Here is a 17,236-nt window from a genome sequence, read left to right on the forward strand (position 1 = left end):
AAATGTATTTATTTCCCTTCTTTTCCTTATATTTCTCTATTTTTTCTTGTGCCTTCATTTTATTAGCATATTTTAATTAAGCATAATTCTGTGTTTCATTGTGGCATTCCATTCATGTATATAGTATATTTTGATCATATTTACTGTTTTCTTCTTTTGTGTTGAGTGTATTTGTGTACATAGGGGAGGGGTCATACAAATGTGGAATCATAGAATACCTTTCTCAATTCCTTTCCATCATAATTTTTTGAGATGAATCTTGAGCTAGTTCCTGCTGGACTGATTGCCAGTGAGTCCTGGAATCTAGCTGTTTCTGCCTTTATCCTCTAATGCTGTCGATACAGGACAAGCCACCGCACACAGTATTTGATAAGTGCTAACTCAGTTTGTCATTATGATTGAACAACATGCATTTTATCCACTGAGCCACCTTCTCACTCCCATCTTCTTTTTATACCAGCATAATCAGTAGTCTTTTGCTGTAGTTCATCACTTATTGTACATAGTGGGAGAAAACTTACATTCCATAAGTCATCTATACAATGATCAGCAGGCACTCCACACTCGGAGTGTGTTACACTTGCTCTTGTTCCCTTTCTGAGCTTTACTCTACAACCGATATAACCATTCACCAAATATTGCAGAGTTGCCAGTCTTTCAGCTGGAGTTCTACTATGATACATGAAGAATCAGATGTACATTATATAATTTTATGCTGTGAATTATTCAAATAAAAACATTACTCACTTTAAAAATACATATAATTTTTATTATTTTTCATGTGGTGTAAAATATCTACAATAAAATAAAATTTAATTTCTCAGACAGCAACAAAATGTCTGATGCACACCTGAAATGATCAATTCAGGAACAACAAAACAGCCTGTCCCTTGCAATGCATTACCAGCAAATGCTTGACAACCTTTCCTCCATACTTCTTTCATTACAGAGATAGAACATAACAATTTCCAGCATCCCTATTATCATTATCTTTTTGTTAAAAAACCTACTTGATTTCTCATCACATTTTCAACTTCAACAATCACATTCAAATCATCTAATGTAATTAAAACCCAGAGTACCAGAAAATTGTGAATTTCTCTGCGTGTTGACTCTCCTCCCCACCACTAAGGATTGCTGCCTTTCTGATTCAGCCCTGATGTGGTCAAGTTTGGGAGACACGTCCAACCAGTGTCCACACCCCTTCCAGCTTAACGTGATGTCTTTGATAGAAATCAAGGCCTTAGGGGCAGCATCTTAAGGGCTGCTGTCCCCATGAAAATCTGTCCTTGTTCTCTACTTCACTGATGGTGTTGACCCAAGTATAAAGCTAGGAGGAAGAAAAATGAAGCCTGAGCAAGCCGCTTCCCTCTCAAAGGAAATACTTTGGTGTAAAGCTTTGAGACGTTCTATTCAACCCAGAATGTTATCAGCTCTGCTGCTGTCATAATGGTGGGGTGGGGAGCAACAACAAAACACAGTGTCTATCCGCAGCTGTTAGTATTTAGCCACACAAGCCTTTGTTGGGGTTTAGCTGATTCGCTTCTGAGAAAAATAGAGATTTAAATGATGCTACTTCAATGACAGTGAAATCTTACATTTAAAATAACAAACTAAAGCAGTGTGATTTGTAGCAAATAAATTGAAATTTAAAGATCTCATGTGCTTCATTATTTAACTTCTAGACTGCAACAGAAGCAAGACGTTTTAAAACGTGGTTCATATAACAAAGATCTGAGGGACAAGGTACCACATAATTTCAAACATTGCACATCACAGGTTAACACCTGCCAGCTGGTGATAGAGACAGGAGCATAATTACAAGGGAAGGGATATTATAAGCTCAGAAACCAGCCTTCAGACGTTGTTCTGAGTCTTCCTAACTGACGGACACGAGTGAGCTCTAATGTCATTGTGTTTCGAAACGGCTTCATCCAGATCCAGTTGCACACCGTTGATGTTCACCTCCATGCAGCCACTGTAAAAGGCGTTCAGTGGTGTGGCACTGAAGGAAATATCTGCCAAGAAAGTGTCTGACCATTAGTCTAATACCACAGCATCTTGTTTACAGTTAGAAGAATTACCCAGGTTTTACAATTCCAAACAAATTCTAATCCTATAGGAAAAAATTGCTATTGTGATTCCATTTACCAAATACATGTTATGCTGGGCATGGAACTCAGCATATCATGAGTTATTCTTATTTCATAAACACAGTCATTTCCACCCAAACTGAAGGAAGAAAAGAGCATATGCTTATGATATTCTGCATATACTATAAAATACTATATATCAGCTTTAAATTTGAGCAACATTTTCAGTGCCATTAGATCGTCTCTTCAACTCTGAATTGTGCCTTGGAAGTCCTTTTTAAATGTCATGACAAAACATGCCTTTTTATAATTTCTGGAACAGAAACAGATTTTTATATTTCCCAAGAAATAGTTTCTGGCTGAGCATAAAAGCAAGTCATAATAAAAGCCTGACTTTTATGTGATAACACTGCCCTACAAAATAACCTTTTGAATTGCTCCTTAGTGAGTTGCTTAAGGTCATTAGGGCCACTGGGCTTTGCCGCACCTTTCACTCTCATTACCAAGGGTTGTCCTCAAGGCTCATGTCACATCTTGGGTTTCCTAAGAACTGTAGTCCAAGGCACCCACCTCCTTCCTCTCATTTGGCATTTCTCCTCCATGGATTTGAATTCACAGTGAACATTCATTATCTCTTGTTCATCCTTCTCAAAACACATTATGCCAGAAATAGAAACTTCAAAAATTCTTCTTTCAGGTTTGCAATAGAGTGATAAAATTCCTATCAATGAGCTAAAGGCATCTTTTAGGAGTCCTTTTCAAGTATGGCTGAGGTCACCAATCATGCATCATTTTATCCACAATGCCATCACTGACAATGACACTAATTTACCTACAGGATACATAAATTATCTATATACTAGATAAACAGAAATTAGTTTTTTTATGGCATACCAGAATTTATTTTTTCACATGAAGGGGATTCTGAAAATGAAATATTGCTGAGGGGAGAGTGACGTGAAAACAGCAGAGTCCAGAGCGAGAGAAGAAACAGGCAATCCCACCTGAAATCTTTTTAATGAGAGAAGACAAAATAGAAATATTTATGATTATAAACTAATCATGTTTAAATTTTTTTATGAATGAAAGTTAAGAGGAAATTGAGTCTGAATTTTTTTTTTCAAAACTAATTTCTAAACAAATTCTCACCACAAAACATTCTCATAAATGTTTTATGAGTTTATACTCATAAATATTTCTATTTTGCCTTCTCTCATTTTTTCTCACTTTTTCTTTAAAATCAACTACACTTAGTGTTACTGCAAATTTTATATTTTTACGCCTTTAAAATGAATTCATTCTTTGATTTGTTAAAGTTGCAATCAACTAATTTTTGAATAAATCTCAATACAGAGGTCATTGGTTCATCCAATTTAACTGCATCCATGCTTCCTAATAACTAACCAAGCTGATGACTTGAACACTATGGAACTTTTCTGCTTATAACTTTTGGAACCCATTTCCTTCCATTCTCCAAAATATCAGAAAGGTGTGTGTGTGTGTGTGTGTGTGTGTGTGTGTGTACACTGTAAAGATGTGTCTCTGACTAAGGTAGCTGAAGAGCTGAATGGCCAATAGTTATGCAGGAAGAGGTTTGGCAGAATTTTCGGGAAGAGAAAAAAAGAGGAGAAATCTAGGCATGCAGGAGGCATTAAAGAGATCAGACATATGGTACAGAGTAGAGGTAACCAAGCCACATGGCAGAATGTAGATTAATAAAAACAGAACAATGTAAGTTATAAGAGCTAATGAGATAAGCCTAAACTGATGACCGAGCTTTCATAATTTATGCTAAGTCTTCATGTCATTATTTGCGGGCTGGCGGTCCCAACAAGAAAGTACTACTACTGCAAAGAGCACTGTGTCAGGGACATTAGGCCCTTGAGCATTTAAAGCAATAAAATAAAGGTTATGAATTCAGACATCAAATTCAGAATTCTCCACAGAATAGTCCATAAATAGGACTGGAAAATGCTTCCAAATAACTTTGTGTCTCTCTTTTTGCTTTTAAAGTCAAGGGAGGTGTGAGGGGAACCGAGAGGGGAAGGGAAGGGAAACTGCACTCGGGATGTAAAATAAATTAACAAATATTTTTTTTTAAAAAAAAAAAAAAGGAAAATTAAAAACATGAAAAAATGAACTGGAATCTTATTCTGGATGAATGAAATTTGAATATTTTTAAATTTGTCTTCTCCAAATTTAAAATAAAAATTGTTTGGCTTCTAAATGATTAAAAAAAAATGCTGAAGCCAATATCATAGGTACAATATTAGGTTAAACATGAACGTGAGTTTCCTCCAATTTTCCCCATTTTGGATAGGCACTCCTACCATGAAAGGATCAATATCAGATACCTAAAGAGCTATCCTTTAACTTACCTGTTCTTTAATCATGAAATTCTGATTTTATTTCTGCTTCTTTGGATTCACTGTATGCAGCTATGCAATCACGCATGTTACCTCTCTAGTCCAGCAGTTTCCTTATTGCTAAGTGATGATAGTAGCTTCCACATCACTATTCTAAACATTTAAATAATTGATGCATTTGAGGACCCTGGATGGTGTCCAGACTATTGTGTGCTAGTCAATGCGGCATGATTAACACTATTATTACTGTGTCCTCAGGTTACTCCATAGCCTCTGAACTCGGGTCAGCTATACCCATATTTGCTCCCCTACCCGCTCTATTTGTTTATCCAGAATTGAATTTTAAAATTGTAATATTTATATGCCACCACTTTGTCTTAAACAGTGTAATGACACCCAGGTCGTTTACAACAAAACCCTAAGCTAAGTCTATTAGTTACCCATTCAGGACCTTTTATAGGCACCTCCGGCACTACCTCTTGATCCAGGATGCTTTAGTCATAGTTCCATAGTCTCCTAAGCTGACCACTGTACCTCTATGCACGACAGTGCACACTCCTGCCACCTAGTTATATTCACTTAACCCTGTAAATAGCAAATCTATACTTTAGTCTCTTATTCAGAGAAATTCTTCTTGGTCCCCACAACCAAATCAGGTCCTTATTTTCATGTTCTAAATCTGACTTGTAATTTTTCTTCATAGAATTCACGACAATTTTAGTTATTTTGATATCTTCTTGTGAGTTGTTTATTGTCTGCCTCCTAAAATAAATTGTAAAAGTCTCCATTGCAGAGACCATTGCTTGTTGCTTATCTGGACAAATGGGGTTTTATTATTATTATCATTATTATTATTATTTTTATTCTCTCATACAGTACATCCCAACGGCCCTCCTCCCTCCACTTCTTCCAGCTCCTCCCACTTCTTCTCTCCCCCAGATGTTCTTTTTTTTTTTTTTTTTTTTTTTGTTTTTTTTTGACGGGGTTTTTCTGTGGTTTTGGAGCCTATCCTGGAACTAGCTCTTGTAGACCAGGCTGGTCTCGAACCCACAGAGATCTGCCTGCCTCTGACTCCTGAGTGCTGGGATTAAAGGCGTGCGCCACCACCGCCCGGCTCCCCCAGATGTTCTTAATTGATGAATTAAATATAGAGTGAACAAATATTGGATAAGTGATGGATAAACTAAAGTGTTGAGGTTACAATATTATCATAAGAACTAAATGACATATTCTTTCTGGTATAGACCACCAAATGTAGCAAAAAATCAATTAGTCTCACTTTACCATTAAAAATACACATACCAGGCTAGTCTACAAGAGCTAATTCCAGGACAGCCACCAGAGCTACACAGAGAAACCCTGTTTCAAAAAAAAAAAAAAAAAAAAAAAAAAAAAAAANAAAAAAAACAATAACAATAAAAAAAAAAAAAACCATACCGCATACCGATGATGAAATGCTGGTATGAGCCTCCAAAACAAGTGTAAAGGATATTAGAAATTTTGTCTTTAAATGTTTTGATACTAAGATTCCATGTTTAAGATATTATTAATTTGGCCAGATGTGCTAGTGCCTTTAATTCTAGCACACAGAAGAGAGGGTTGGGTAGATCCTTTAGTTCAAGGCCAGCCTGGTCTACAGTAATAAATTCTAAAACAGTCAGATCTATGTCAAAAGACCCTATCTCTATAAAAACAAACAAACAAACAAAGCCAGAGGACATTTGATTTAAAACACACTTTAAGAAGCAAAGAAAAGGTAAGGAAATACCTGGAATGCCACCCAAGTAAGTGGCCACGTTTCCTTTGATTGCGTTGTCCAAGATGGCAAGCTTTTCTGGGAGATCTTTAGAATAGATGGCATCTTTCCTACGTGCGGTCCAAAGTTCTAGGCCATTTCTGTTGACATTGCAATTTAGCTGGGATTGCTGATCAGAGCACAGAGGTATGGCCTCTATTCGAGCCACCACTGAATTTTCAACAAATACCAGAATATCCTAAAGAGCAGAACAAAGACCTCATATAAACAAGCACCGTGGGCAAAGCCACTTAATTAATTAATTAATTAAGATGTAAATGTTTACTGGCCTCTGAAGATTAAGTTAAATCAGCTGAGTTATACCATCAAATAAAGGAAACTTAAGTGCTGTGCCTCAGGAATACTTATGTATACAAGTCTCCCGAATTTCAAAAGTTACCTATGGAAAAGGAAGGGGGCACTTTTGTGTTGGGGACAAATCAGAGTTCTTTAGAATGCTTCAAAGTAGAAAGGTTTGTCCGGGCTGTTCAAGTAATCACACAACCGAAGAACAATGTGGACAAAAAAAAAAGAAAAAAAGAAAACAGGCATTGGGAGCAATAGTTACAGTAGGTACATGAAGAGACTCAAAAAAAAAAGAAAGAAAGAAAGAAAGAAAGAAAGAAAGAAAGAAAGAAAGAAAGAAAAGAAAAAAGGTTTTTTTTTTTGCTGGCATTTTCAAAGGTTTCAACTTGCTGCGTGTGACCTCTTCTGCTAACTTAGAGATGATAAAGAGGAAATATAAAAAAAAAAGGTAGAAAAAAATAAACCAAAAATGGAGAGAGATGCTCTGATGGTTCCCAGAGAGTAAATGTAGTCTGAAATTGCCTCTCGGGTTGAGATGCTAAAAGGAGTGAAAATTCTGTGCTTCCCAGATCTGGATAACTAGAGGAAATCTATAGCTTTATAAACATTCCCATCCTGAACTCATCAAAACAGAGGGCCAAGTTAGGCATTTCGGTGCATTCTTTAATCCCAGCACTTGGGAGGCAGAAGCAAATGGATTTCAGTGAGCTTGTGACCAGCCTGGTTTACATAGTGAGTTCAAGGACATCCAGGGCTACTCAGGGAGACTGGGCATGGTGTGAGGCAGGACAGGGATGATGTGGAGAGGTGTTACAGAACAGAAACTCACAACAAATTACACTCTAATTTGCAAGATGAATTCCACCTTTTTGTTTATTACAGTGCAAACAAAAAAATCCAATCTTGGCATAAACAAGCTGTCTGCAAAAAACTTGCTAGAGTGCACAGAGCAGGACCTAAGAGGAGGTGTTAGCAATCGGCAATACTAGAGATTGGAATGGCATGGATCTCCTGAATAAGTTTGTGTTTCTTTCTAGCTAAGACTTTCCTGTTCTTCTTCATTCTAAATTGGAGTCAGCAGAAAGAAATTAAGGGGAATGGTTTCAGTTTTCTCTTGTTTTCCTGATTTACTTGTGGGATAAAAGACTAAAGTGCAATAGAGAACAATTACAACTGTACAAAAAGCAGCTGAGAGCAGAGTGTTATCACACCTGTGTTTTGTACACAGATAAGTCCCCATAATATTTCACAGATTCTGAACCTGGGTAGATAAATTTGTATGCCCTCTATGATGTCTCCCAGCAATCTGAATATGTGTGTTATGCCCAAAGCAACCTGTTCATGACTTTTACATCCATGGTAGTCCATGCATGAGTCTACCAAACCTTAGCTCTAGATGCAAAGGTTTCTCAATAAAGCAATATTTTTTCCTTCCAAAACTTGGAAGCTGACAAGTCAGGAAAAAAACGTCAAACAAAGGAGAGGTTCAATTATATTGGGAATAAGGTTACCTGAGAATTTTCAGAGCTGGAGTCCAACAAGGACAAGGCAAAGGGCACTGTGTCTCCAGAAACCAAGGCAAGCATAATTCCAGTGCCAGTGGATGGACGGATATTCAAGGTCATATTTATTTGCCAACCCTCTGCATTGGTTACATTATCTATTAAAATGATAAACAAAGTGGGAAAGAAAGTAATCAGTAATTTTTATAGTAAAAATAGTAATTATCAATTGTTATAATGATTAATATTCAAAGAAACTTTGTGAAATACTAAAGACTTTAATGCCTTTTCTCAAGGAAAAAAAAAAACAGAACAGGTTTGCTTTATTTTTAAGTGCAACTAGAGTCTCCACATTTCCATTCCTCCAAGAGGAAAATTCTGGACTGTGCTATTAAGGGGCATTCCAAACTTCTCCTTTAACTCTCCTTAACTCTCTCCTGTTTTTCTCTCTCTCTTTATACCTCTCATGCAAATTTACCAGTGTTCGGACCTCAGAGTGTTCAGATCTTCCAGGACACATTAGAAGGAAGGTCAAGAGATTCACTGTATTCTTATTGATATAAAATTCATCAAGCTCCCCCATTATTACTCAGTTCTCCAACAATGAGAGGGGGAAATATGTTCTCTATAAAGGGAGAGAAGATAATCTGGTAGCCAAGAAATACCATCCAGTCCACTTATGCTCAGTGATATTCTTGCTTTAACACTTTTCATCTTTTAAATTACTAAGCTAGCTATCTCCCAAAATGGAGCCCAGGAATAAGAGGTATGTGTCTCGATCATCGCTTTGTTTTTCATAGCAGATAATGAATATTCACTGAATTTATGTTTTCAAAGTACAGGCATTCACCCCTAATTACAGTCATGTAATGGAGACATATATGACAGTGTTCCCCTAAGATTTTGTCTCCTACTGAAGTTATAGTTGGCTTTCTTTACATAAGTCTATTCTGTGATGTTCACCAAATGATGAAATTGCCCAGTGACACAGTGATAGTTAGCTTTAATCATCAACTTGACATAACATGGAATTAACTGGGAGAAAATTCTTAATGAACGGTTGTCTACATTGAATTGTCCTGTGGGCATGTCTATAGGGCGTTGCCCCAGTTAAGTTAAATGATGCAGAAAGACACAGTCCACTACTGGTGGCAGCATTCCCTACACCGATTGTCCAAAACTGTGTAAGAGTGGAAAAACTGAGCTGAGCACGAACAAACAAACAAGTGAGCATATGTGAATTCTTTTCTCCCTAGTCTTGAATATGGATGTAACTAGCTATTTTAAGTCCCTGCCTCTGTAACTTCCCCAGTATGACCTAACACTATAAACTGAAATAAATCCCTTTCTTTTCTAAATTGCTTTTGGAAATGAAACCAGGACAGGCACATTTTTCAGAACGCAGTCACTCATTAAAGGTGCACAAATTACTTAGCCTCACGTACTTTTAAAAAGTAGTTTATAATATAAATGAAGTCTTCTTCATCTATTGTGAAGTAATAAGCAATAAATTTCATGTCCCACTTGGAGTCTTTGAAAGAGTAAACATGAATGAATAAATGCTTTCCTTTTGGCTAGATGTTCTTCTATTTAGCTGCATATACTGAGACTACACTTCTCATTACAACTGTTATGCAGTGAAGCATAACGATTAATAAAAACTCAGAGTCTGAAATTGGGGTTCAACCTGAAGATCTGAAAACCAAAGCAGCCAGCCATTGGCTCTTACCTCGATCTCAGTTCCGAAATGGCATCCTGCCTTCAAGAATCTCAAAATGAGACTGTTTGAGAGCTGTTTCCTCCCATTTTAGGATATTTTCTAGTTCAGAGATTTAAGGCATGCATCACTGAGATTAAAGCCATGCACTATCCGGTTTCTATAGCAACTAGTGTGGCTACTGGGATTAAAGGTGTGTGCTACTACTGCCTGGTAGTAAGGCTAACCAGTTGGACTGTTTTACTCTCTGATCCTCAGGCAAGCTTTATTTATGAAAATACAGCTGAAATGCTACTACAAACCGGGTGGTGGTGGTGCACGCCTTTAATCCCAGCACTTGGGAGGCAGAGGCAGGCGAATCTCTGTGAGTTCGAGGCCAGCCTAGTCTGCAAGAGCTAGTTCCAGGACAGACTCCAAAGCTACAGAGGAAAAATCTGTCTCAAAAAAAAAATTAAGCAAAGGATATTAAATTCATACTAAAATGAACACTAAAGTGTGTGGAAGTTATAACATTATATATTAATTATGAAGTAAGTCATTTTCAAACTATCCACAAAATGAAGTAATTTATTAGCTACAGTGTAACTTATTTTAATATCTTTCTCTGGAAATTTCCTCCAGGAAGCGACTCTTCAGGAATCATTACTGCTTTGCTTTTTCACTGTAAAGCCAAACAATAATGTGAGCTGGGAGCCAGAGTTCACAGACAGTCCCAGAATTACAATGATGACAGCTGCAAACAGGTCCTGCTTCTGCAGATGAGCCAGGGATGAAACAGGAAGAGCCTACCTGCCGCTGGGGCATCAGCGAGGTTAAAGCACTATTCAAACTGGACTTGGAATATAGTTTGTCTAACAAGCACAAGGCTAATATCAAGAAAACTCAGTTAATATCATCATTAATATCAAAAATAATTTGCATTCTTATTGGAAAGATTCCATATGATTCTCATCTCCCTTTAAATAAGCAAGCTTTTGAAGGATGGGCCATTTGACCTCTAGTTGGGAGCTGGTGGGCTCTCCTTTACACCCTTCCTGCCTTGAACAAAAGGTCTGTCACTCCAGTAGCCAGCCAGACTAAGCTCTTGCCAGCACCAACTATTTCCAACACTCCGTAGACACTGGGAGATAATTACACAACACGTGGAGCTAATTGCTCAGCTCTGGAAGGGAGAGCCTCTCAGCCAAGGCTGCTTTGCTATCACAACCCTCACTGAACTCTAGATGACCCCACGATGATTTCCACTTAGATCAGAGCAAGGGCAGGGGCACTGACCCTGGTAGTCTAGCAGAGAGCCTTAGAGGGCCAATAAAAGGCCAGTACCGTGGTTGGTGGGAAGGCTCCTACTGTGTGGAAAAGCAGGCTGTTTGGTCCATTGTGCAACCACCCCTGGTGTTGAAGCAGCAGGACTAACAAAAGGCTTCCCTGAAGTGGTTTTTTCTGGCTTACTTTTACCAGTGTGGGCTGTGTTGGTAATGTGGATAAAGAAGCAGTACGAACAACATCGAGGAAGTGAGATAGAGGCAGTGGAACTACAGTGGCGATAGGAACAACAGACGAGTTGCCAGCAGGCTTAGGTGGCAAAGCAGCAAGGCAATCAGCTGCTTGACAGCTGGAGAAGCAGCTGAACAATTCAAGAGTAGCCAGGGCAGGAACAGGCAGTAGCAGGAGCAGAGAGGGTAGAGAACTGAAGAAGAAGGTTAGAGAGCTGTAAAGAGCCAGAGAAGAAGCCCTGCAGGCCAAGGTTACCACAGGAGGTATAAAAGGTGTTAAGCCTTTAAGGCCAAGGGGTCCCAGATACCCCAGCACAAGGGACTGATGTGGGATTCCCCTCTGTATGCTACGAATGCCATTGGTGAATAAAGAAACTGTCTTGGTCTGTTGATTGCTCAGAACTTAGATAGGCGGGGAAAACTAAACTGAATGCTGGGAGAAAAAAGGCAGAGTCAGAGAAAAGCCATGAAACTGCCGCTGGAGACCGACGTGCTGAACTTTGCTGGTAGGCCATGACCTCATGGTCATGCACAGATTAATGGAGATGGGTTAAATTAAGATGTACGAGTTAGCCAATAAGAAGCTAGAGCAAATGGGCCAAGCAGTGATTTAAATAAAATAGTTTCTGTGTGATTATTTCAGAGCTGAGCAGCCAGGAACCAACAAGCAGCCTTATTACTACAAGGAACTATATAACATCAGCTGCTGCTTAGTGCTATAGAATTTCACCTTCCTGAACCATGATTACAGAACTGCAGGGCCTAGTTCTCAAAGCCTACAGAAGAATTGTGGCACTAAATGGTTGCTACCTTCTGCCACTCCTGTTGCCCTCCCAGGCCACCATTTACTATTGTCAGACATTAAAGGATACAAAGCCACCAAGGACCAGGACATGGGGACCTTCTCATTGCCCACCATTAATTTCTATGGAGGCAGAGCAAAGACCTCAGCTGTTAGGTGGCTAACAGGGTCAGTGTCCCTTATTCTAAGTTAAAGTTGATCAATGACCTACCCACCACAAAGACTGAACTTTGACTTGTCAGGTCCAGACAGTCTGCATAAGTTTGAATTCCTAATTTGCACAAAAGAACCTGGACAGGTACTGTAGACAAGAATCTTTCCTACATCAATACACCTGTTCTTTTGTTCCAAAGGCTGCAACCTGACTCACTGATGGTCCTAACTGCATCTTCCATCCAACTCAAGGAGATAGCCTGACAAAAAAAGCAGCGCCTCTCCCCCTAAGGGTTCAGATTCCTGTCTACTGTTGCCGGACGTGAGAACCTTAGGTCACACAGTCATCATCACTGATGTTTGGGAAAGTAGTCAACTTAGGTAGAAACTAGGAAAATGATATCTAAAACTATAGCATTTTAATCTGATCTATCAGATTAGAAACCTATCTTGAGCATAAACTTTCTGCTTTTAGGAAGAGTAACAAATAATAATCTTTAGAAGAGAATGTAATCAGCCCTATGTTAATTTTAATTATATATCTAGAGGACCTTTGATGGAATCTAATGCTAAAATTCTCTAATACACAGGATGTACACTCAGGCAAATTCACAGCACATTAGTTGGAAAGGTATACTCGGGCTTCACTGGGAACCCAATCTGTCATGACTTATGGTTCTATTTACAAAAAAAAAAAAAAAATCACATGCACACACAAAAACAAAACCTAACCTCAGGTAACCAGACCCTCATCAAACAGAAGCTTGAATTGTATTGGCATATTTTCCAAAGGTACTAAATAATAGTATGTGAAACTAGATAATATATTTTAACAAGGGATCGATTTGGCTCACAGTTGTAGAAACTAAACATCTAAATAGAATGATGACAACTCTTGTGAGGCTTAAAGAAGGGAATAATCTCAAGAGAGGAAATGAATCCAGGGACCAAAGTCCCTCACAAAAGGATTCTTCTTTATAAATCTTACCCCTCAAGTACTAATTCAATAAATGTCTCAGATTCCCACTAAATTGACCAATATCCCTCCAGACCCATGTCAATAAGGGCTTAGTCAAGGGCAAGTGTGCTTGTTTCCAGACACATATAGTATTCATTTCAGTCTCTGCTATTCCTTGTAAAAACATCCACCCCTAAACCAAAACATTACAGAACACACACAGACACTTGAGAAAATAAGAAAACAACATACAAGTAGAGAAACAACACGACCAAGCTCACATGAACTCAGATAGATGCTGCAATTTAAAATTAGTATTACAAGTATGCAGAAGGCTTAGGATGAGCTACACAACGTAATACGTAGGCGATATATATTTCATAAATACAAATAAACAGGCAATTTCAACAGAGACAAAATGTTAACACAGATCAACACAAATGATAGAAATCAAAACCAACGTTTTCTATACATTGATTAGTGAACCCAAACAAACTACAAAAGTAGTGAACTTTAAAAAAAAACGGTCAATTGAATCTACTCCCAATGAACAAAGCTCTGTGCGATTAAACCTTAAATAAGCATATGTACCAGTCTATACATTTTTCCTAAAATACCTACAATTTTTTATAAGTATTTAACCACACAAAAAAAACAATGCCTAACAGCTACTCACTCGGTGATGCTAATAGAATAAATCATTGCAGCTTGTCAGTGGATGCATTTAATGGTTAGTAAGAAACAAGAAACATAACAGGAAGCACTTACTATAATCTATGTTGAACTGAGCAATTCCAGAACCAGGGTAGTAGGAGCCCTTCTCCACTGTGAGGAAGCAGTGCTTATTCTGTTTCCCTTGAATAATCTCCTTAGCACCTAAAGCTCCTTGTTTCATCAAATTCCAGCCTCGTATACATCCATCCAGACGAGGATTAATCTAGACAATAGATGTAAATCAAGGAGTACATTTCAAACTTACGTAAGAAATATAAATAGCGTTAATTGATTCTCAATATAGGTTGCATTCGGGTGGAAAATCCTTTCTTTGATAGTTTATTAAAATACTTTTAATTAGATCTGATTGTTTTCTTTTTGATAGACAGTACTTTTCAATCAAATGAGACTATACCATCAAAGGCCTCCAGTGGGCTCCTGTAACACAAATAAAAACCCAGAGACAGATACTGGGGTTCAACCTGAAGATCAGAAAAACAAAGCAGTCAGCCACTGGCTTGTACCTCTGCCTCAGACCAAAATGGCAATCCTGTCTTTCTTCACGAATCCTCAGAAGGAAACTGCGTCTGAGAGCTGTCTCCTTCCATTTTGTATTTCTCTCTAGGACTAAGATTAAAGGGGTACACCATTAGCTCCGGGCTTCTATGGAAAACTAGTGTGGCTACTGGGATTAAAGGTGAGTTTCACCACTGTCTGGTCTGTAAGGCTGACTACTGGGGCTGTTTTACTCTCTGATCTTCAGGCAAGCCTTATTTATTAAAATACAAATGAAATATCACTACAGGCTCCTGATGATATTTACAACCTGAGGTCCCACCTGCTTCTCCCACATCATCCAGATTCAGCAGTAAATCCTTTCTATGCTTCTTGGGTGGCCCTGGACTCTAAGCTGCTGTCATTCTTAGTGTGTGTTTACAATGTAGGTTTATCTGCCAACGCAGACACTACTCCTCTTCAGGAACAAGAGGCTTGTGTTTTCTAGGCCTCACCAAAGCATACAACAGCTTGAAAGTTCATGGTAGCCACTTTAGAAATGGTTGATTCTTCTTGAATAATTTACTTTCCCATTTAAGCATGTAATTCATAAATCTCAAAAATTGGGATATTTGTTTTGGCATGGTTTAAGTAATCCAATAGTAATCTATTAAAAGTTAAAAAAACACTTTGAGTTGTGATGAGAGAAAGGTAGATAGATATGAAGTAGTAACTATTTAAGTTAGACCAAACAGGTCATCTGGCAGGGCCATGAATTCAGGTGACTCTTCTTTTCTTTTCTTTTTTGGTTTTTCAAGACAGGATTTCTCTTCGTAGCCCTGACCATTCTGGAACTTACTCTGTAGACCAGACTGTTCTCAAACTCAAAGAGCCACCTGCTTCTGTCTCCTGAGTGCTGGTGAGGTGACATTTTGTAAATTCTTCAAAGAGTGAGGGATTTCTTCAACTCTATCCAGTGGTATTTTGACAAGCATTGTATTCAGAACACTGTATTCATCTGTTGTCACTAACATTTCTTATAATATGTTCTATCCCCTCTGTGTGCTACTCTTAACCTCCAAATTTAGGTCTTAAAATAAATCTGAGAAAGATTTTGGCTTCTACAATATATGCTTTGAGGGTTAGATGTATGTTTTTGTACACTTAATGGCTAAGTGTAGAATATTACAGTGTAAACACTGATATGACAACTTGAGAATTTAACAAACCCACCGCCAAATGAGCAATACTGCAATTTAAATAGACACAAAACCACAGTGGTCATTTTCTTATTTCCTTACTATAATTTCAGTGGTCTAAAGTTCTTTTCCCATGTCCAATGCAAATTATCACACTTGCTATATTTAGCACAATGACTTCTATGGAATGTCATGAAAACACATCTTTAATCCTATGGCAGACAAAGGAATTCACCCAAGATGAATGGCACGAGCTGCGCCGTTACCGGTTTAATGAGCGCACTTTCCACTTTCCGAGGTAATCCTGCAAAGTATATTTTGATGTCCAGAAATCCATCTGTAGGTTTAAAAAGGCTCCCAAATTTATTTATGTTCATCACAGCTTCTTTGGCTATTTTAATGCTCACACTGTCGTCTAATTCTTCCACCGACACCTACAATTAAAAACACAAAGCAAACGTCACTGCATGGCTATTTGAGATAGCTGAAAAACCTTACTATTCCATTAAACAATTTTCTATAGCAATCACTTTAGTAAAAAATTTTAATTTGTGATAAAGACTCATTTTAGGTAATAGAACTTGATTCCAAAAGTAGATCTCATTTTATTGTTTAAAATCATGAGCACTTTAACATTCAGTTATAATCTACACCTTTAACCCCTTTACTTGTGTTTTAGTTAGAGTTTCTGTTGCTTTGAAGCAACACCATGACCACAGTAAAACTTTCTTTTTCTTTTTATTCATTTTTTTATGAATAAATAAAAATAATTTTTTTTATTTTATTTTCCCTCCCTCCTCTCCTCTCCCCCACTGCCTCCCTTCAACCTCCTCCCCCATCCTCTTCTCCTCCCTCTCCATTCAGATGGGGTAAGCCCCCCCCCCATGGGATCAACGAAGCATGACACATCAAGTGGAGGCAGGACCAAGCTCCTGCCCACTGCATCAAGGCTGAACAAGGTATCCCACTGTAGGGAAGAGCTTTCAAAGGGCCAGCTCATGCATCAGAAAAAGGTTCTGATCCCACCACTACAGGCTCCATAAAGACTAAGCTATGAAACTGTCACCAAAATGCAGAGGGCCTAGGTTGGTACCATGCTGGCTACCTAACTGTCTGTCCAGAGTCCATGAGTTCCCACAAGCTCAGGTCAACCGTCTCTGTGGGTTTCCCCATAATGATCTTGACCCCACCTTTGCTCATAAGTCCCTCCACCCTTTCTTCCACTGGACTCCTGAGTTCGGCACAGTGCTTATCTGGACCACAACAACTTTTATAAGGAAAACATTTCATTGAGGTGGTAGCTTACAATTTCAGAGGGTTAGTCGATTATCATCATTGAAGGGAAAATGTTGGCATGCAGGCAGACATGGTACTGGCTACATCTTGATCAAAAGGCAATAAGAAGTGGACTGTCTGTCACACTGAGCAAAATTTGAACAGAAGAGACCTGAAAGCCTATCCCCACAAGGACACATTTCCTCCATAAAGGCCACACCTCCTAATAGCACACCACTTCCTTTGGGGTCTATTTTTTTTTCAATCCACCACAATGTCATAAAGTAAAATTTCAAGAATAACGGTAAAGCTCTTTACCTGAAGAAATTTTAAGTACTCTTACTTTGCAACCAATGCATTATATATAC

The 17,236-nt window shown here is 38.3% G+C and overlaps 1 protein-coding gene across 1 annotated transcript in view; it reads right to left on the reverse strand.

Annotated features, from left to right (window-relative positions):
• Window positions 1-747: 747 nt before the first annotated feature.
• Window positions 748-17,236, reverse strand: part of Pros1 (protein S) — a 70,473-nt gene continuing 53,984 nt past the window's right edge. The window contains exons 11-15 of the mRNA XM_050149017.1: window positions 15,860-16,027; window positions 13,954-14,122; window positions 8,072-8,220; window positions 6,228-6,453; window positions 748-2,018 (exon numbers count right to left, since the gene is read on the reverse strand). Coding sequence (XP_050004974.1) covers window positions 1,858-2,018; window positions 6,228-6,453; window positions 8,072-8,220; window positions 13,954-14,122; window positions 15,860-16,027 — 873 coding nt within the window. The 3' untranslated portion in view covers window positions 748-1,857. The remainder of the gene's footprint in view (window positions 2,019-6,227; window positions 6,454-8,071; window positions 8,221-13,953; window positions 14,123-15,859; window positions 16,028-17,236) is intronic.

The sequence above is a fragment of the Alexandromys fortis genome, unplaced genomic scaffold (genome assembly GCF_014885135.2).
Source record: "Alexandromys fortis isolate MF-2015 unplaced genomic scaffold, M_Fortis_MF-2015_v1.1 scaffold_4, whole genome shotgun sequence".
In the NCBI taxonomy this organism is placed as follows: Eukaryota; Metazoa; Chordata; class Mammalia; order Rodentia; family Cricetidae; genus Alexandromys; species Alexandromys fortis.